At 34.8% G+C, this 21,831-nt stretch overlaps 1 protein-coding gene and 2 long non-coding RNA genes across 6 annotated transcripts in view; 2 read left to right on the top strand and 1 right to left on the bottom strand.

Moving 5' to 3' along the window:
• Positions 1–2,154: 2,154 nt before the first annotated feature.
• Positions 2,155–21,159, bottom strand: LOC143177708 (uncharacterized). 2 transcript variants are annotated; one of them, XR_013001634.1, is made up of 4 exons: positions 19,911–20,155; positions 19,519–19,608; positions 3,039–3,150; positions 2,155–2,979 (listed from the first exon to the last, which is right to left on the bottom strand). It is a non-coding gene; the product is annotated as an uncharacterized LOC143177708 (long non-coding RNA). The 2 variants fall into 2 exon arrangements; XR_013001629.1 differs by lacking the exons at positions 19,519–19,608; positions 19,911–20,155 and adding an exon at positions 20,947–21,159.
• Stck (LIM zinc finger domain containing stck) overlaps positions 12,378–21,831 on the top strand; it is a 92,385-nt gene continuing 82,931 nt past the window's right edge. The window contains exons 1-3 of one of the 3 annotated variants that reach the window (XM_076375802.1): positions 12,378–12,523; positions 12,590–12,771; positions 13,664–13,777. In XM_076375802.1, coding sequence (XP_076231917.1) covers positions 13,674–13,777 — 104 coding nt within the window. In that variant the 5' untranslated portion in view covers positions 12,378–12,523; positions 12,590–12,771; positions 13,664–13,673. Of the gene's footprint in view, positions 12,524–12,589; positions 12,772–12,864; positions 13,247–13,663; positions 13,778–21,831 lie in introns of those variants that run through there. The other 2 variants (XM_076375793.1, XM_076375812.1) reach the window with 2 other exon arrangements.
• LOC143177702 (uncharacterized) lies at positions 15,255–17,075 on the top strand. The gene is made up of 3 exons (XR_013001628.1): positions 15,255–15,562; positions 15,692–15,879; positions 16,367–17,075. It is a non-coding gene; the product is annotated as an uncharacterized LOC143177702 (long non-coding RNA).

Here is a 21,831-nt window from a genome sequence, read left to right as displayed (position 1 = left end):
CGCGGCTTCTTCCATACTTTCATTTACGGACTTTCTTTTTAAAATCCCAGAACTGTAATATGAAAAATAGACACATGTTATTCACGAAATTTACTTCGTTCTTGAACAAAAAATGAATAGATAAATTACTTAGCGCTTTAGCATAAGATTGCCTATGATCTACGTACGTTTTGTCGTCATGCCTCCTCTAAAGCTTGCACCGACTCCGGCGTCGACGTCGGAGTCGGCGTTGGTGTGGGCGTCGGCGTCGGCGCTAGCTTTAGAGGAGGCATGACGACAAAACGTACGTAGATCATAGGCAATCTTATGCTAAAGCGCTAAGTAATTTATCTATTCATTTTTTGTTCAAGAACGAAGTAAATTTCGTGAATAACATGTGTCTATTTTTCATATTACAGTTCTGGGATTTTAAAAAGAAAGTCCGTAAATGAAAGTGTGGGAAAAGCCGCGGTCGGGGTCGCAGCGGCAACCGTGATTCTGATGATTATAAATATATTAAATTAATGTATTTTTAGCAACGTCTCCTCTTATTTTGTATATACCCAGAGCTAACCCTGACCTAACCCAGACCAAACTGGAAGGAAAAACGAATACGAAATCCCGGGGGCGCGGCTCCTTAACGCCGAGTATCGGCAAAAGCCTTGCCTCGAACCTTCACAACCAGTTCGGCCCCCTTAACCCTGACCTATGCTGATTATGCTGATTATGCTAACTATCACGGAGGGGAGTGATCACCGGTGGGACTCCCAGGCCACTATCAGACTTGGTACGTTCGACTTCACGCCGAAGCATGGAGGCAATAACCCGTTCCTACCCTCAACCCCAGCTTCCGTTTCACCCCTGCTTTACTGGCCCGGGCCTATGCAGAGTGTGCCTTCAGCCGGGGGTACGTCCTCATCGAAGTTCGTGCCATGGTTCCTCCCTGTTCGTAGTTAAGAGTGGTATAAGACGTTGGGCCGACCGAACTTCTCAGACGCCTTCGAGTCCTGCGAAGAACCCGATCTTGACTTACGTCAAATCACTGCGAATTCTTCATCGATCGAAGCCTCCCTAAGCTATCCTTCGTTACACAAATTTCCCCGTGCACGCGACCTAGGACCAGCTACCCTGGTGCCTTCCCCCCTTAGCTAATCTTCCCCCCACCCTCACAGTTGTTGAGCCAGCTGAATTTCACCGAAATCATCTCATCGACCAGTTGACCTTGCGTCTATCGATCGAGCTATCGATGATATCAGTTCCGTCAGTGTTTTTGACGCGTCTCTTTTTCCCAAATTTTCCCCTCCAACCCCCCTTATGCCCAGAGACGCAGAAAGCTCCCCCCCTCCCTTTCACGAATAAGCAACTCTAGCTCCCCTCATCCTTACGGTGTCGAGCCCCCACCCTTTCATCCCCCATCCCCTCGCGTGCTTTTACTCCCTATGCTCTAGCTCCTCTTAGTCCCTGTCCACCTACCGTTCCCCTGGAGGCTTCCGATCTCAAAATTCGCAGCTCGTTCGTTGAAACTCTACAGTGCTGAGATGAGGTGTAAACCTTCCTCATCTCCGGCCTCTGTAATTCTTCCTTTTTTCAGGAAGGCATTTCCTTTCGGAATCCCCATGTCCTTTCGGACAGGTAACTTGGATTTGGCTCCCCGTCTTCGCGGTTCGCCGCCTCCATTTCTCGTATGTCGGATGCGCAACGTATGTCAAGTAGAGAGAGAGTTTCTAGGACAGACTCCTCGTCCCTATGTTACCGCGGAACTATGGGACAGTTCGTCCTGGATTCTCATGGACCCTCCCCCGCTCCTATGTTTCACCTGTTACAGCTTAACTATGGAACGGACGATTCGCAGGAGTCGGGAATCATCTAGATCTATACTCTGCCTTCCCAAAGGTTCGTTATGATTCTAGATTATCCCGTGGATCGGATACAAGCTCTACTCCTTGTCTATTCTTCAGCATTGCTGCCTAGATATGACTCAGTTTCGTTAAGGACGCGTTTGACTCTAAGACAGGTGACTCTTTCTACCCTCCCGTTACGCATCTTATCCCTCCTTCTCTCTTTTTTTTTTTCTCTCAAATGTTCACTACTTTCCAGGTATATTTATTTTGACACGTTGACACAGTATTCTCGTTAAACGTTTCATTTATTTATTTATCTTCTTCTCTTATAAATACAGGTTTCCCATTCTTATTACTAATACGTGCACCTCCTTATTTCCTTCTTACAATTGTTTATTCTATTGGCTACCTATCGTCATTCCTTACTTTATTCACATGTTCTTGCTTACGTGTTTACTCTCAATCATTTACTCGTTCCATCTATGTACTATTGTGATATCCTAGTGTTGCACTCACCCACGGTGTCCCTTATTCTATTATTTATTATTATTATTCATATTCTATATATACCAAAAATTTTTGTTTTTTTTTCGATCTCCTTTCATTTCTTCCCTCCCCATAAGTACAATTCACCTTCGTGTTATTTCGTTATTATCATTATTACTATCGTTATCTAACTCTATCCTTGGTAACAATCTGTACCTTCTCTATCTTATATTAACATTCTAGCACTAACATCTCCTATATCTAGTCTACTCATCGTACCGTATTTGTTTATCTATCTCTCCTCTTTTCGTAAAGGAAAAACTATACTTAACTAAGCTTACATCATATTCTAATCATTCGTACATTGTGACTCTTTGGAAAGTTTTTTTTTTTCTCTCAAACAATTTATCTATGTTACATTATTATTTTCATTTTGTTACTCTACTGTCTACTTATTAAATTTACGTTCCCATCCTCTTAATTTACGCGTTTCTCTTCTTCTTTTCCTTTCCTGATCCTTCCCAGTTCCTTCCTGCCCACCGGATGTCCCTTTCCTTTGGCCCTCGTCCTTGTCCCATTCCTGTTCCTAATCCTGCATTCCCTTTCTTCTGTCTGTCTCCTTCCGCTCCTCTCGTTTCCCGAGTCTGTCCTTGCCTCCCCTTTTTCCAGCTGGCTGAAAACATTGAACTCATATCACCAGTCTATTTCTTTAGCTCTTGCCTTCGCTCGTACCCCTTGGCTTTGTGGTGACGGGGGCCCCTCATTTATCCTGCTTCTCCCGACTACTTTGGTGATATCCTCCTGGGCCGTCTCTCCTCGACCCCCTCTTCCGCTTCCTCGTTCGCTGCAAACAGTGCAAATAATTATTTCCTCTGTCTCTCTCATCTTTATGTCCATTGCGATGAGAGCCCCGACCTCGCCCTCATCCGCGAGTCCCCCCAGGATCCAATTGATCCTATCATCCCCGAGGATGATCTAAACCTAGTGAAAGCCTCCATCCTTCGATCGAGGCCACCACCTAGCTGGACTCTCCGTTTAACCCTGACCTAACCCAGACCAAACCGGAAGGAAAAACGAATTGGAAATAATTCGCCACATATACAAAGAGATAACTAAAATTCGTTTACTCTTATTGTTTGTAAGTAAATTAATAGAAAATCATCATGAACTTGTTTTAATTGTTTTTAAAGGCTGGTATTAAGAACGTAGAATGTGTAAAACTTGTAAGTATATCATCTTTTACATTCAAATTATATAAATTCGAAAAGTAATTTTTATTAAACTGATTTACTTGTGCAGATCAAATCAGAGTTTACACTTGAAATATTTCGTGCCGCTCAATGCCGCTTGCGGGTGACTTGCACCAAACCATAATAGCGTTTTAGAAACACGAGAGTAAGATATGACATTTGCCTTCTCTCTTGTCTTTCCGAAGCTATCCAAAGTGATCCGAAGAGCCGAATTCACGTACATACGGCTCGTATAATAGTGTGTATAATGGAGGTGAATCACAGTGTGGCTCCATCTCGCATTCATTAGGCAGCCACATGTCCGTGGATAATTTTATTTCTCTAAAGAAAACTGTAACAGCAGATACCGACCAAGAAATCTCGTAAAGTCACGTGACTACCCTAGGCCCTTAACGGCGTCGCGGGAGGTATAGGCAGACCTTCTTGCAAGGACTGACATGGAGTCAACCTCTCGAGCTGGACAGATCTACGTGGAAGTCTTTCGCGTACTTTTGTATTTGCGTTCGAGTGTATTACACTCCGAAACTGTTTTATTGAGTATCCGTCTGTATATTCAATCCCGATCCGCTACGCCACGTCCTCACCTCGTTTTGAATTTTCTTACACGATGTCTGCGTGTCCGCTCGTTACGCCTCTCAAATCAGATTGACTTTTTCCTTTCATTCACGCACTGACGCATTCTCTACAGTCATTCTCTTCTCTTTCTCATTGATTTGCTTGCACTCTAAACTCTGCGCGACACTCGATACACACTTTCAAACATCCTCTCAAATCTTATACACTCTGCTAACATTCAGTCGTTCGTTCCAAATCTTAATCCAAACATTCAAAGGTAACGTGTTGCCTCCGTTTTGAAATGCCGCAGATTTCACCGAAGCTTCTAATTTGATTATTAATTGGTGCTTGATTTACAAAAGTTTCTACTTCAACTATCTATATATGTAAAAACTGATAAGCACATAAATAATGCCTATGGGTCATTCCACGCGAAATCGGGCATGTTTTGGAGTAAGTTTTTGTAGATTGCTCAAATTTAACAAGGTTATAGCCTTTAATGATATTTAAACGTACCCCAAAGGATTTTTCAAAATTTTGAAAATTGTCGATTTTATAGCTGTTTGAAGTTAAGTGCTACCTTTTCTTAAAAAAATTATAGCTGTTGAACTATTAAGCGGATGAAGATGAGCTTTAAGTTGCTTACAGAGAAAACATTGAAGTTCATAAAAAAAATTATTTTAGTTAAAAAAATTGTTTTTTAACTATTTTTTTTTTGCAATTATTTTAAACAAATGCAAGTTTTTAAGATGGTGCGCCATTTTAAAAATCTCAAAAAAGGAGAATATAGTTTGATCCTTCCCCTTGATGGACAAACTTTCAAAAAGATGGACATTTTAAAATTGACCCTGTGAAAATTGTGGAAAGTTGACGCTGTGTCGAGTCGCACTACCGCGGCGGGCGCGTCGTTGCTGGCAGCCTGAACGTGCGTTATTATTTGCGACCAAGCCGGCAAATATTGATAACTCACTCTTTGTCAACGGTACTTATTGACAAGTTCACATGCATTTTTGCCATGTGAAGTTGCAAAAAAGTGCCAATCAGCATTAATACCAAAATCTTCGAAATGATAGCTAGGATTTAAGAGATTATATTTATGTTTTCAACAATAAGACGAAGAGTGAGTTACCAATATTTATTGATTGCATTAACCCTTTGTACTCGTATGTCCACTCTCAGCCACCAAAGCCTTTTTACCGTTCCGCTCGTATGTCTGCTCTCAGCCACCACAGCAAGGAACTATACGAATCGTATACCGTATGCATTCATGTATCAGATTTCACTTTTCCTATAAGAACCACAATGCCTAAGGAACCTATTCACAAACTAATACAGTGCTCCATCGACTGGAGATAACGAAAACCAATCTAAACAAATGTTGTCACCCAGCGCTCGCCATGCAAGACGCAGCGGCGAGTCAGTCCTCTTTTGAACCTAATGAAATCGACAACGTTCGGCAATACCTCGTAGAATTCCGAAGGACATTTTATAAATTGTATTTAACAGTAATTAGACATTCTCTCTTCTTAAAATATTCCAAAATTATCCCCCAAAATGGCAAAAAGAAAGTTACCGCAAGAAGTGTTCGGTCAAACTGACGATAGCGATGAAGACTTTTATTTTGGCCTCCCGAATACTGATTCTAATAGAGAAAGTGATAACTATTGCAGTGACTCTGATAGCGACATAGTTCCCGTGAAGCGACAAGTAAGGCAGTTAACAATATCCAGCGACAGTAAAACAGAAGAAAATGATGAAAATGAGAATAGTAATATAAACGAATTTACTACTTGGAGAGACGTTACGTACACAGATGAGCCACAATCAAGAACTAATTTTTCGACGGGATCGAAGACTGTTGGACCGAATGTACCCTTGAATTGCACGGAACCTATCGACTTTTTTAGACTCTTCTTCACAGACACACTGCTTGAAAAAATTGTACTAGAGACAAATAAATATGCCCAAAATAAAATAGAACAGCAGAGCTTATCAACTCGATCACCGTGGAATAAGTGGATCGATGTGACGAAGAAGGAGTTAACAGATTTTTTGGGTGTAGTCCTGAACATGGGTACTATACCAGTTCCTAACATGCAATATTATTGGACTAAGGATTATATTGGAAACATACCATTTTTTAGAGGTACGTTTCGGAGGGAAAGATTTTTGCAAATATTTTGGATGTTACATCTAAATGAAAATGTTTCCACAAATAGAAATGTATCAACGAGAATTCAAAAAGTGAGCAACTTTCTGGATTATATTGGTGAAAAGTTCCGAGCGTATTTTACACCGGATAGAGAAATATCCATCGATGAGTCTGTTGTGAAATTCAAGGGCAAAATTAGCTTTATTACATATAATCCTAAAAAGCCCACCAAATGGGGAATCCGAATTTATGTATTGTCAGACTCCCATACAAGATACATATATGCTATGCTTCCCTACTATGGAAGCGTTACTACAGACATTCTCATCCGTCCAGACCTCCCTGTCAGTTCAAGAATTGTCTTACAACTTTATCACACGCTGTTGACCGCAAATCCCGAGGCAAAGGGATACCACATCTTTACAGACAGATTTTTTACAGGGATCCCATTAGCGCAGGAACTTCTAAAAATAAACTGTTATTTAACTGGCACAATTAACACAAACACGAAATATGTACCAGCTGTGATTGAAAAACCAGCTTTATCAAAAAATAATACTGTCGCTGCCTACCGATCAGGCGATATTCTACTATTAGCGTGAAGAGATAAAAGAATAGTGACCATACTAAGCAGTTACGACCCATCGGGTACGACAATTATAGAAAGAAGAAAGAAACAAGCTGGGACCGTCAACATTATCAAACCAAACGTTGTTATAAATTATAATATGAACATGGTAGGTGTGGATAAGGCTAACCAATTAGCAACTTCGTACTGTTTTATGAGAAAATCGTGCAAGTGGTGGCGAAAACTTTTTTTCTGAGGATTAGAGATTTCTGCAATAAATAGTTATATTTTATATAAGGTGTCAGCTAGAAGGGAGAGCAGAAAACCTATGTCACATTTTATGTTCGTCCGAAAATTGGTGGCACAACTGGTAGGTGATTTTCGTGACGGACCAGATTCAAAACCAGGAAGACCACCGACCTCTGATAAGGATGAAAGACTGAATGGAAAACTGCATATATTGCGGCATTGCGAAAATGTAAAAAGTAAAGATTGTACTGTATGTTCAAACAGAAAGATTGAGGGTGGAAGGCATCAAACAAATTATTTTTGCGATACATGCACTCGAAAACCTGGCCTACATATTGGAGAGTGTTTTGAAAAATATCACACGAAGGAGAATTATAAAACATAATTTTTATACAAAAACATATCACTAGATGAGTGTATGGAATAAAGATATATCTAAAGTTCACAAAAAAATTACTAAATCTTGTTTATACATCCTAAACTTGCGTGTTATGTATCCCTGCTCTATCGACGGAAATTAATTCCGAGCAGTACGATACCCATCTCTAAATTTAATCCGAGCGCAAAGGGTTAAACTTGCAAATGCTCGGAGATAATGTAGAATAATGTTGGGTGAAGCAACCAAGATCGCAAATAATTACGTACGTTCGCCCGCTGGAGTCGTCCAGGCTGCCAGCGACGACGCGTCCGCCTAGGCGCGGCGCACCGTGGTCTAAAATCCCAAAAATGTGGCCAAAATATGAAAGCGTCTTATGATTTTTGTGAAAAGTAGTATATTGGGGTTTTTGAGGTCACTGATAACGAATTCAAAGTCGAAATAATAAAAAAACAAAATAGTGAACTCAAGATGGCGGTCTAGTGTAACGAAGAAAATACTGGAATCAATGATAGTTGGTATTCTGGGGTTTTCGAGGTCACTGATAATAAATATAAAGTTAAAATGGCAAGAAGTAAAATGGTGGACTCAAGATGACGGAAAAATATGTTAAAAAATATCAAAATCATTGAAAACTATATCTAATTTTGATTTATATTATCATTTCACTAATTCAATAGAACACGCATTTCAATAAATGAATCAAAAAATATTTTACGTTAACTGTTATTATTATTTGCATAATTATACATAATAAAAATGAAATTGTAAATTCTCATATGTGCGCATATAAGTCATTTTATTTAACATTTTTACAGCATTTATACAAAGAAATCGAAAGTATTTCTGTCCCCATCGTTATTTTCGTGTAAATCATTTGCTACTGTTCTTTCACTACTGCTATTTCTACTTCTGGCTCATTTAATAATTCTCTAACTTGTAATGGGAGACATTTGATAGCCTTCTTAATTGTATGTCTATCTCTGGTGCTTGAAATAACAGGATCTGAAGAAAGTATCAATCTATGAAATACATCTTCCAATGTTTCTATCCTAGATGTCTTACGAGAAAAGTCTGCGCGATATTTTCTGATGTCCTTGTTGCGGGCTTCCAAAGGTTCTTCTGAAAACTGCCCAATTGGAAGAAGTGCATTTTCGATTTCTTGAAATCCGTGTATCAAAATTTTTTGGACTGTTGTAGGCATTGGATACCACGCATATTTTTTTGTATATAATTTTGCCGCGTCCAAGGCATAAATGTTAAATTTAGAGGCATTTATTTTAAATTCACAGAATAGCGCAATAAGAGTTATGGGTCATTCCACGCCAAATCGATCACTTTGTGACCTCGAAATCAGGGATTTTGTTCAAAATTGAATATGATGTAGTCCACATGAAATTAGGTTGGGTTTAAGTCATCATTTTGCTGTTATCAAATTTGTTTACAAAATACAGGCGGTCAAAGTTTTCAATTTTTGCCTATTTTCGTGAAACCGGGGTGTACTTTGGAATTTTTATCTCAGGAACTATTTGTCGTATTGAGTTGATTTTTTTTTATTTTAATCGGGATGATTTGGCCTATTTTAATAATATATTGTTTAATTGGAAACTGTTTTTTGTAATATGGAAAAGTATAAACAAACTTTTCTTTTGCAAATTTCCCTTAGAGGATCGGGGGTCAAAAATTAAAAAAAAAATATGACCATATTCCTTGAACTTTAGCCTACAAAATAAGCTATTGCCGAAAATGGAACTCGTAAAACTAACTGCGCTGTGAACAGTTATAGGTAGTGATGCGCGCCGCTTCAGGTAAGCGACCCGCGCGTCCAGAGATTACAGTCGCCCGATCGGACCTCTCGCATCCCGTATTATTTGACTGAGGTGTATTCTTTATGGGAGTTGATTAATTATAACTCTGTGAACCTTCTACGTATTGATGCAAATATTAATGAAATTAGTGTATGCATTATCGAAAAAATAGCATATAGAGCGGCTCGTGTGCCGGAAAATGGGTGATAATATTCTAGAAATATGTCTGTAAGAACTATATCACTAGCTGTCTTAGAGCGAGAAAGATAGACTTATGTAAATTTGCGCAAATGAGAAAGATACCAAATGCGATTTTCCTAGTCCTAAATCAATTTAAAAGTGTGTCGACATTGTTCGATTGAAGTGATTGGTAACATATGAGGAGTTTTAGCAGAGATTCGCGCCAAGTACGAATAAATAATATGAATAATGTCGTGAAACTTCTTGTTAATAAATATATTTTTATTGGATAAATAAAAATGTTTATAAACTAGCAGTGATATTTTTAGTAATCGTGTATTGATTACCGGTTTTTTTGAAATTGCTGTGATTATTATTTTAAATCAGGTAAATTTTATGATTATATAATTTTCGTTTGACAGTTTGTTGAGACAGAGGTTACGTATCTGAGTTTTATTATCTCTATAACTGTGTACTTTAAATGAAAGTACTAAAGGAGTTTATATGTTTTAAGTTTAATTTATTAATTAAATTTATTTTATGGTTTCAGTTATTATCAGTTATTATCAGGCATAAACATTATGTATGCGCTTATCAATTTTTATATTTATAGATAATTGAAGTAGAAATTTTTGTAAATCAAGCACCAATTAATAATCAAATTAGAAGCTTTTTGTGCTTAAAACTATGTAAGTTATATACAGTTACTAATTATTAAAATTCTTTTAATGAAATGGAAATATCGTACACAGTGTCCGAATTAGAATAACAGCCTCAACTATCAGGGTTACAGTAGCAATAAGTAGAAAGGACAGGAAACGAAAATCATAAGTACACATATTTCATTAGAAAATATAGTATCATAAAAGGAACCAAAATAAAAAAACAAAAAGTATTTTATTAATAAATTTATTAATTATAGAAAGTAATTATTACTTTTTGCAGCTACAATCACAACAGCCACAACTATCAGGGTTACAACAGTCGTAAATAGATATAGAAAAAGAAAATCATAAGTAAACATGTATATTGTTAATTAACATATATAGTGATAAGTTACAATTATAGTTATAAACAAAAGAAGCTTCTACTTTGATTTTTATTGTACTTTTATGTGACTATAACTTATAAATCACATGTTTATTCACGACTTTTCTTTTCTGGATTTATTTTTGTATTTTGCGATTTTGACTCTGATGGTTGCGGCTGTGGTTGTTTTTCGTCCTTTTTCTCCCAAAATCATGACACGGCAGAAGATACAGGATTGCTTTCTTAATTATTGTTTCTTTAACACCTGCAGAACCATTCAACGGTGTTTCTCCTCCCGTACCCAACAATTTGTGCTCGGGGTAGTTTTGTATAATTGTAATCCCAGCAAAAATATTGTCTGTGTGAAAATGTACACTCAGTACATTTGTAAAAATCGTGATTATTCCGGTCTTAAGAAGTATCGAAATATTGAATACTATGTAAATAAATAGTAGCGACAAATTGATATATGTATATTAGCACATATGTGTTGACTGTAGAAAGGGGGCAAATTTTGCAAAAAATAATTAAATCCCAACAAAAACACTATCAGTTTAAAAACATGTGCCAAGTACATTCACAAAAATCGTGATTATTTCGATCCCAGCAAAAAATATTGTCAATTTATCCCCACGGAAACGCTATCAGTGTATCGCAGCAAAAAGATTGTCGGTGTAAAAATGTACACTCAGTACATTTGCAAAAATCATGGTTATTCCGGACTTACAAAATATTGAAATGAAATAAAACCAAGTACATAAGCCTTTTATAGTTTATGTGAATAGTCCAGTGTGCGTTGTGAAAAATTTGCGAGACAACTATCACTTTAGGAGTCATACAGAAATTGAAAAAAAAAAAAAAAATATAAAACGTACTTGGCGGGCCCTTTTACGAAGGAAATGTTTTAATGGGAAAAACATTGCCATTAATTCTGCCAGAACCAGATCTAGGGGATGCAGAGAGTTTCGAATAAACTTGTGCCACAAATGCAGTTCTGAAATCCTCGCTCAGTTGTTACCAGTATTTAAATTTATTATAGCGGATAGGATCGCTTATTTGATGTATAATTGATTCACCCCCACCACTCATAGCGCGAATGTAATGTACTTAGCACAAGTTTCTATCGAAGCTTTTGATATAATAACTAGAGGTTATATCCTTTCTAATTTCTCCTACTCCCTCTAATCTCTCTTAGTCCTTTTTCCTTCCTTAATCCAAGCCTGGTAAAAACATTTCCTTCGTAAAAGGGCCCGCCAAGTACGTTTCATTTATTTTTTTTTTTTCAATTTCTATATGACTCCTAAAGTGATAGTTGTCTCGCAAATTTTTCACAGCGCACACTGGACTATTCACATAAACTATAAAAGGCTTATGTACTTGGCTTTATTTCATTTCAATATTTTGTAAGTCCGGAATAACCATGATTTTTGCAAATGTATTGAGTGTTACATTTTTACACCGACAATCTTTTTGCTGGAATACACCGATATTGTTTTTGCTGGGATACACCGATATTGTTTTTGTTGGGATACACTGTCAAAGACGATATTTTTGTTAGGTTGTGTATGACTGTTAAAGTGATGCTTATCTCGCAAATTTTTCACAACGCACACTGGACTATTCACATAAACTGTAGAAGGCTTGTGTACTTGGCTTTATTTCATTTCTATACTATGTAAGAGGCAAATAACCACGATTTTTGCAAATGTACTGAGTGTACATTTTTACACCGACAATGTTTTTGCTGCGATACACTGATAGTGTTTTCGTGGAAATACATTGACAATATTTTTGCTGTGATCGGAATAATCACGATTGTTGCGAATGTACTTGGCGCATATTTTTACACTGATAGTGTTTTTGTTGGGATTTAATTATTTTTTGCAAAGGTTATCCCCTTTCACCAATCAACACAAAGCTGGGATACACCAATAGTGTTTTTGTGGAGATACATTGACAATATTTTTGCTGTAATCGGAATAATCACGACTTTTGCGAATATACATACTTGGCGCATGTTTTACATTGATAGTGTTTTTGTTGGGATTTGGTAAGACCGGACGATTTCTACATATGTGCTGGGTGTACATTTTTACACGGACGATGTTTTCGTTAGGTTTTTCAGTTCGTGAACTCTGCAAATCCTGAACCCTGCGAAACTACCGAAGAATATTCTTCTTTAGAGTGGAACTATCGTAAGCTGTCATTCGTCAATTTACAGTAGACGGCGCTGCGGTAGGAAATCCTCAAATCTTACAATTTCTTGAGGGACTTTACTATGCACTAGTTTCTTTCTAGGTGAGTTTTCTTGTTTATGATAAATATTCGTAAAAGGCTACGTTATGTTTCCAGTGTTTGATTGGTCATCGTAGATAAATGAAGTTGTTTATAAGTAGTGCTGACTGATGTAATTTCTGTTTTAAGGTTATGACGAATCAATTTTAGTTTTACGTAAATCCCACGCATATGAGAAAGTGTACATTTTACACGTATTTTACGTAGTAAACTCGATTTTAGGCAAAACTATAGTGTCATAATAAATATTTGTATTCTTATTTTTTTTTTTAATATTTCATATTTCCCTAAATAGTGTGTATTATTTAATGTTTAATACTATAAAACCTCAAAAAATAAAATAACAATTACCATAAAAAAACGTGAAGTTTACTTAGTTCTTCTTTATTATTAAAAGAATGCCAGGGTAAGCACAATTATTTCTCTTGCGAAATAGTGTTTTAGGATATTTCTTCCGTCTTCAAAAGTTAAGTTACAGGTATATAATTTAAAATCTGTTCCTCTGAGACACTTAAAATGTTAATGTATATGAATTTTTAATATGATGATAATTTGTAAACTTTTATTTCTGTAGTTTTGGAAAAAAAGCAATTTGAATGTAAAGTAGTTATTATAAATAAAGAAGCAATATGATTATTTATAAACTAATTACTATAAGTGGATACTAAAAATAGGCGATTCTATTTTGAAAGTAACAGAAGTTTTCTATTTCATGCATTTTGTCAAATTTGATCTTTCATTAAGTTTATTTCATATTACCTATTTTAAATAAAAAGCTATATGTATGATTCTATCAGTTCCTTTTTTAAATTTGTAAATAAACATTGAATATATGGAATATGAAATGAATCATGATTTGTGCCATGTTTTTATTGACATATACTTTAAAAAAAAGTGTTACAGAAATGTCTCTGGATCATATGTTTTGTTCTCGATGCAAGGAGGGATTTGTACCTCATGAAAAGATTGTGAATTCGCATGGTGAATTATGGCATCCTCAATGTTTTGTGTAAGAATACCTACTTATTATATTCTTAATTTTATTAAATCACAGAATATTTTTTTTTAATTCTGATAAATATATTTACATAAAATATATGTTTTATATGTATTTGGTATACAAACTGTTAACATTACAATTATGTACCAAATGACCCAATACAATGATATAAGGGAGAAGCTGTTACTTCTTTAGGAAAAATGAGATCAAAAAGCCAAGTTCTATTTTTAAAGTACTAACAGTTGAAAATTAAGAGTTAAGCATTTTGACTATATTTATAATGGGTAATACAGTTCTGGAACATTAGTAGCTAGTAGCTAATAAATGACTGTCCATGCAAGGTTTAAACTTGACACAAAAGTTAAAATCTTCACTGGTTGAATGTTACAAAGACTGCTATTTGTCAACTAATTGTCATGAGACAATTAATTATCAATATTCTTAGCATTTTGAATGTTAAACAGCCTATCCAGGAAAAAAAAATCTCACAGTTTCAGCTATAATTATTTTGGAAATAGAACTTCAAATTGCATCTTAGTAAAGGACCTTTTTATTTTTTTCATGTAACAAATTTGCAGCTTTGGCTCCATAGTTTTTAACACATTTTATATATAAATATTTAATATTATTTATATTAAATTTAACAAATAATCATGAACAATAGTACATGATATGTAGATAGAACTGTATTTGACAAGTCAAATCACCAGGTATAAACAAATACAGGTGACAGCATTTTGGCAGGATAGGAATGTATTTGTAATTCCTACATGGTGTGTGTACTATGAAACAATAAAATATAAATGTAACTCAAAAATGAAACAACAAATATAATTATAATACAATAACTATGAATACACATAACAAGTATGCAAACACAAATAGTGAGTAATGATGCAGACTACAATAATTTGACATTTTTTATAACATGATACAATCTGCCATTATTATTACCAGTTAACTAATGTTTGATAGTCTTTGTCTGTCACTTGTTATGAATGCTACTTTTGTCATTTTCTTTAACATGTGAATATTTTGTTTACATCTGGTGCCTCAAATTGTTGAACATAATATAACTTGTATCCTCTGATTAACTTCTAAACCTAAACTATAGTTAGTTGTACAGTTTTAAGGAGGATAGTTCATCATATTCATATTTTTTTTTAAGGCACTGATATTTTAAAGATTTCAAAGTCAGCTTTGTTTCTTTGCGTAAAATTTTATGAAAGTAACGAATTCTGTGGGAAAATATATTAACAGTTAATGCTTTTAAATTTAGTAGTTAACAAAAATAATTTGATTCATTTATCAAAAATATTTGATACTAAAAATTCAATATCTAGAGTAAACACTTTAGTAATGCAACAATATCTACATATATTTACATTATGCAACAACATTTACTTAGCAATGTTTATTAACATGAATAATTTTATCTTAGTGTAATTATCTGTATTTGTTGTTTAGTTTCAAGAATATCATTATCTAAATGGTCACTGAAGCTTAATCAGTGAGAATGAAAATTAGATATGCAACAATTGGATATGCTTGTAGAATTTAATGAATGAAAATGTAATAAAGCTACAATTATGTATCTATGTTATAAAATGTATTAAACAACACAATTTTTTCAATGAATATCTAAAAGACTTTTTCAAGACTTTATAAATTGCTGTTCACGCGTTATCGCATAAGGGTCATTCCACGGGAAATCGGACATTGTTTGGAGTAAAATCTCGGATTTTGTTCAAATTTGGATTTTTCAAAATTCTGAAAATATGATTGATTTTACAGGTACGCAAAGTGTAGTATTAACTTTTTTTTCAAAACATTGTAACTCTTGAACCACTAACCGTACAAGAATATGCTTCTGGGTAGTATAGCGATGTTACATCCGTAACGAAACTTTCGTTTCATTGACAGGAAAAAGGAAAAGTGCTAAAAAAAAGACATGTACATGCACGTTGCAGGACTGTCCGAACGATGCAAACAGGGTTGCTTGGGTTCAGTGCAATAATCCTAACATTGACCAGAGCGAGCGCTCAAGGACTCCCAAAATCTTTAGGACGTATGATGCACGGATGTTTTGGAGAATCGGAGTATCTCGGCTGGTTTGTGTCCCGATATTCCTAACAATTAATTGTGCTATGAGGAATAGTTGTAATTCGACAAAAAGAAATTAACTTATTTTTAAAAAATATTCTTAAAAATAAACATTTGTCTCTATTCGTAACAGTGAACACATAAGAATACTAAAAAAAAATTGTTTTAGTTTAGAAAAAGCTTTTTTTAAACATTTTTTCTGTAATTATTTTGAGCAAATGCGATGTTTTAGTACCGGGTACGATTTTAAAAATTTGGAAAGAAATAAGAAGGTAGTCTTATTCGATCTCTTTACGGACATATTTTCAAAAATATGGACATTTGAAAATTGACCAAATCAAAATTGATTGAAGGTGACACTATGTCGCGTCGAAGCGTACCACGTGCAGCCTAATGGTACGGTACTAGCGGCTAGGCGGCTGTACCCGTCATTTACGTAGCCTAATAAATTTGTTGTTGGAGATTTCGCAGAATATTATTCATTTCTAATTTAAGATGGAATTCAGAACTACCATTGGCCTGGCAAACAAGCAACAATACATATATTCATTGCTTATCATCGAATGGATAACAAGCTAAAACATGACAACTTTGTCATTATATCAGACTATCATGAACATGATAGTATAACTGTTCGTTTACTTCAAACCTAACAAACAACTTCAAAATAGTAAAAGAATTACGTCAAGTACATGAAAAAGTTAGTACTGTGTAACAAAACAATGTGAAATCAAAATGAGCTGCAAGTACATAAAGGAATGTGCAAAGGGGACACTATGTAACGTAATGTAAGATTTAGTGCTTTCCAACTACACTTAAGATGACACAACTAGCACAGCTAAAATGCTGTGTTCAACTTGGCGTGGCCAGGCAAGGTTAAGGTGTCGATGAATAAGAATTATTTAGAAATTGTAAACTAATGAAAGTGTACGTAATGTGTTAAAACTTAAAATGACCTTAGAAATATTTTAAAATGCAACATAATGAAAATCTACTCATATTGTCAGAGTTTTAAATTCACAAATTATCTGAAAGCCTGCGAGAGAAGGTATGGTATTGATCTGAGAATACCTTAGAATTTGTTTTGGAAGCAGTTATATTGACTTTCTTCATTATGTTTGTATTTTAACTATCACAATTATTGCAAGCATTTGTCAGATTTATCCATCTTGTAAAATTATGTTTTATTATGTCTTAAAATTCAAATGATTTTTTTAACATCTTGGGCAGTGCAAGACGTATACCACACAATTTATACTGATAGTAGTACTTGTATAATTATATTTGTTGTAACAATCATACATTTCTATCGTAATTTTTCTTCGAGTATTTATTATATCAATATTTGAAATTTCTGTTGCATTACAGAAGAGTTTATCAACTAGTTAATTACAAACTGAAAGCAGTTAAAACAATGAAATGATAATGTTTTAAATGAGAATTGTGGCTGCAATTTGTTAGAACATATTTCGCACAAGCATGGCACAAATTTTCAGAAACTTGTGCGAATGAAGATTCTCCTCCGTTCTACAACCTTTTGCAACAGATAACCTCCCTGCCGAATGATCTCGAGAGTCGATGAACGAAACATGTGTTAGTTCCTTTTGGCTGAATATGTGCGTGTAACGCGTATACGTATTATGTTGACGAAAATTTGCCTGAAGAATAAAAATCATAAGAAGAATCAAAAGAAAAATCATACAATTTTCGACTGATCCATGACATGATATTACGATATTTTTGACATAGGTTGACCGATTTTCTTGAATTTGGTCTCATTCGAAAGCTCAGATGCGGTTTACATAAGAAAAATGCTTTTAAATTTAGAAAATATTGTCCGTGTGATGAGATATTAATGAAACAAGTTTCAGGTAAGCTTGAATTTTCGAGTAAAGATACGCGGCAGCGACAGTCGACACAGTATGTCCCACGAAATCCTGAACAGTCGATTATTTGCTAACCTATTAAAGATACGAAAAAAGTTTTTTTATGAAATTGAATGGCAAGAGGGGGCTGATTTATTGGCCGTAACAATTTTTTTTTATCATTATTGTTTACAGAGATATGAAAGTTAAGTTTGGTTTTTTAAATGGGATTATATATATATTTTTTTGATCAATAGATAATACGTTTCAATACGAATGCAGCAAATATTAATGTGTACACCTTTTTTCAAATAGTTTTTAAGATATTACGCGTAAAAGTTTACTGATTTTTGGTACAAGAAAATCTGCGAGACCAGGAAGCACAGTAGGAAGTCTCGACTCTCGACCACACTTAAAATGCTACGGGTTAAACCGTATCGTGCCTCTTGAAACTGATACGAAGAGACTGGGGTAGGAACGGCAGTCCTAAATTCTACACAATAATTTTGTATACACCGTAGTAATACCATTCACATCTGAAAAAGTTTCTCTACCCCTTTTGTACGAATTTAAATTCAAATTCTAATATTAAATTCTTGTGGTACATAATATCTTGCCATCATAAGTATTTTCCACTCAAATGTATTGCTAATTTGTTAATTACTTCAAAGTATGAGCAACGCTTTAGTTTTATTTCTCTACTAAAACATGGGCGATATTTTTCTGCATGCTGTAAAGGTAATGGTTGTGAAAAAAACTATTTTTGTAAAATTTAGGCCTGCCGTTCCTACCCCAGTCTCTTCGTATCAGTTTCAAGAGGCATGGGTTATCCTGTAGCATTGTAAGTGTGGTCGAGAGTCGAGACCTCCTACTGTGCTTCCTGGTCTCGCAGATTTTGTTGTACCGAAAATTAGTAAACTTTTACGCGTAATATATTAAAAACTATTTGAAAAAAGGTGTATACATTAATGTTTGCTGCATTCGTATTGAAACGTATTATCTATTGATCAAACAAAAAATATATAATCCCATTTAAAAAACCAAACTTAGCTTTCATATCTCTGTAAACAATAATGATAAAAAAAAATTGTTATGGCCAATAAATCAGCCCCTTTTTGCCATTCAATTTTATATAAAAACTTTTTTCGTATCTTTAATAGGTTACCAAATAATCGACTGTCCAGGATTTCGTGGGACATACTGTATGTACATGGTGTTCTTTTTCATGTACATACTTAGCGTCGAGACGCTACCGCGTGTCTAGATACATTTAATACAGTTTTTTATTGAAAACTATGGTGCTGGTATTACAAAAATTAAATACTTTTCTGACGGGGCTTCTTAGCAATACAAAAATAAATATAATTTACTTAACCGCAGCTTTCATTTCGAAGATTTTGGAATTCATGCAGAGTGGCACTTTTTTACAACTTTATTTGGCAAAAACACATGCGATGGTGTTGACGAGTTCTTGAAATGCCTTACAACTCGAGTTAGTTTATAAAGTCCACTATAATATTAAATCATAACACCACAGAAATTGTTCAATTGAGCTACTGCGAACATTGAGAATATTAATTTTAAATTTTGCTCAGTTAAAGAATGTAAAGAACATTCAGAACTACTACCAGAAAGACGCACATTAGCTAAAATAATTCCTTGAACAAGACATTTTCATTCATACGTACTGACAGATATACTGTCTGATTTGTTGACTATAGTTTACTCTAATAGTCAAAATTAAAAATAGTAAAAATTATTAAATAATTAATTATTGTGTACCCTCTACATTAATGACAGGTATAGCCGCCTAGCTGCTAGTGCCGTACGTTCAGACTGCACGCGGTACGCTTCGACGCGACGCAGCGTTACCTTCAATCAATTTTCATTTGGTCAATTTTTAAATGTTTATATTTTTTAAAATATGTTTGTAAAGAGAACGAATAGAACTATATCATCATTTTTTCAAGTTTTTAAAATCGTACCCGATACTAAAACATCGCATTTGTTTAAAAAAATGAGAGAAAAAGTGTTTAAAAAAGCTTTTTCTAAACTGAAACAACTTTTTTTTTAGTACTCTTATGTGTTCATTATAACTACCCAAAAGTGTAGTGGTTCAAAAGTTGTTTGAAACTACATTTTTTGGAAAAAAGTTAGCACTATATTTTGCGTACCTGTAAAATCAATAATTTTCAAAATTTTGAAAAGTCCTTCAACATACGTTTTAATATCACTAAAGTTTACAACATATCTAAATTTGAACAAAATCCCAGGTGTTGCTCTAAAAAGTGTCCGATTTCCCGTGGAATGACACGTAAGACATTTGTGTTCAGTTAACGGCGAGTAACATGGCGAGTTTTGAGATAGTGCATCAGTATCATCTCAACACAGAACGTGTTAATATCCAAATCTTTGATATGTAAAGAACTAGAGAACAGGTTCCACGGGTGTATTTAAAGTTGAACTAGATACAGCATTACCTCAATACAAGTAAACTGCTCGGGGGACAAGGCGCTATTGTATCGAGAGCTGAATACTATTCGGCCCGTCTTTATTTAGCCGCCTGGTGACTGCCGCAGGGGCGAGACATGTGTAACAAATACCATTTTAGTTTGGCGCACTCTATGCAGAAGAAAACGGAATAGATGTATTTTTCGCACTCTGTTACTAACATATACTATCTACAATTCAAATAGAACTCTCAATTGACATTTATGTGTAAACTTATATTAATTATTTTACTAGAATTATTCTAATATTTTAGGATAACTATGAGGTGCTGAGAAATATAAAAATGAAGAAAAAATTGTATAGGAAACCTACTTTTTAAATCAGGTTTCAAGTATAAATTAAATATTTATACTTTCTTCTTTTTCATTTTAGTATTTATGTATATATTCAAATTTGGTACATATTTTATAAATTAAGCAATGCACTTTTGTCGTGAAAAATGAGTACAAAAATATCGTACGATATTAAATAAAGCTAATGCATATTTACGTATTGAAGTCCTGTGGCAAATTTAGATGTAATAACTAATATTTGCTATATATTTTTAAGAAGTATATTTCAACTTTGTCGAATTGTTCAAGTACTAGTTTTCTGGAGAGAGATAGCTGTTGCCATTCTGTGAAATAACTACATATTAAATACCATTGTCTACAATTCAAGATATTAGTACACATATGTACAAGAAATATGAATTTTTACCTTCTTCAAATCGCCGGTGTTCTCTTCGTTGACGGTATTCTCATCGATAGCGATGTGTTTGGTAATGTCCTTGGCAATGTTCTCCTTGATAGCGATATCCTTTGCGATAGCGGTGATTTCCTCGGTAGCGTCCTTGATAGCAGTATCCTCTTTGATAATATCCTCTACTTTTTCGTAATTTTCTTACGGAATACCTCTACGACAGCCTTCGCCTAGCAGTTGTAACGAATGATCATTTTCTGTTTGTCTTGACAAGATATCATATACAAAATCCAATTCTTGTTTTCTGTTCTCATCGGCGGTTGCGGCGTTCTCGGTGGCGGTTGTGGTATTCTCGGCGTCCTCTTTGGCGATGTCTCCTCTTCAGTGGCGTCTTCTTCAGCAATGTTTTCCAAAGGGCCTAGCCGAATAAGGGGGTCAAAAGTGCCCCCAAACCAAATCCGACTTCCAATGAATCATTCGATAGCTTATTACAAAAAACTAGTTTGTGGCAATTTTCAACCCTGTAACTCAACCTGGGGGGTAGTTATGAGGGTAAATAGAAAATCAAGTTTTTTGGAAATTACTCGCATCTTACTGAATAAAAAATTCGACAAAAAATCAGAGATATATCAGATACCAAGACACATGTTGTGGAATTTTTTGAGATTTTTAAAACGATAATTGAAGCCGTGAAAAATAAAAAACGCAAAAAAACGCCAAAAAACGCGAATTTCGCATTGAAGCAATCGCAGAACTACAATCATATTTTTACAGTAAATACATAATGTTGTTACTAGTATCCCTGATTTTTTTCAGATTTTTCGGTTTGGTGCGCCATTTTCAAAAAAATCAAAAACCGATATTTTCGTCGTTTCTTTCGCGTCAGAGTAACATGTACGTTGA

This window comes from Calliopsis andreniformis, chromosome 1 (assembly GCF_051401765.1).
Source record: "Calliopsis andreniformis isolate RMS-2024a chromosome 1, iyCalAndr_principal, whole genome shotgun sequence".
In the NCBI taxonomy this organism is placed as follows: domain Eukaryota; kingdom Metazoa; phylum Arthropoda; class Insecta; order Hymenoptera; family Andrenidae; genus Calliopsis; species Calliopsis andreniformis.
This window is presented reverse-complemented; position numbering and strand designations above follow the sequence as displayed.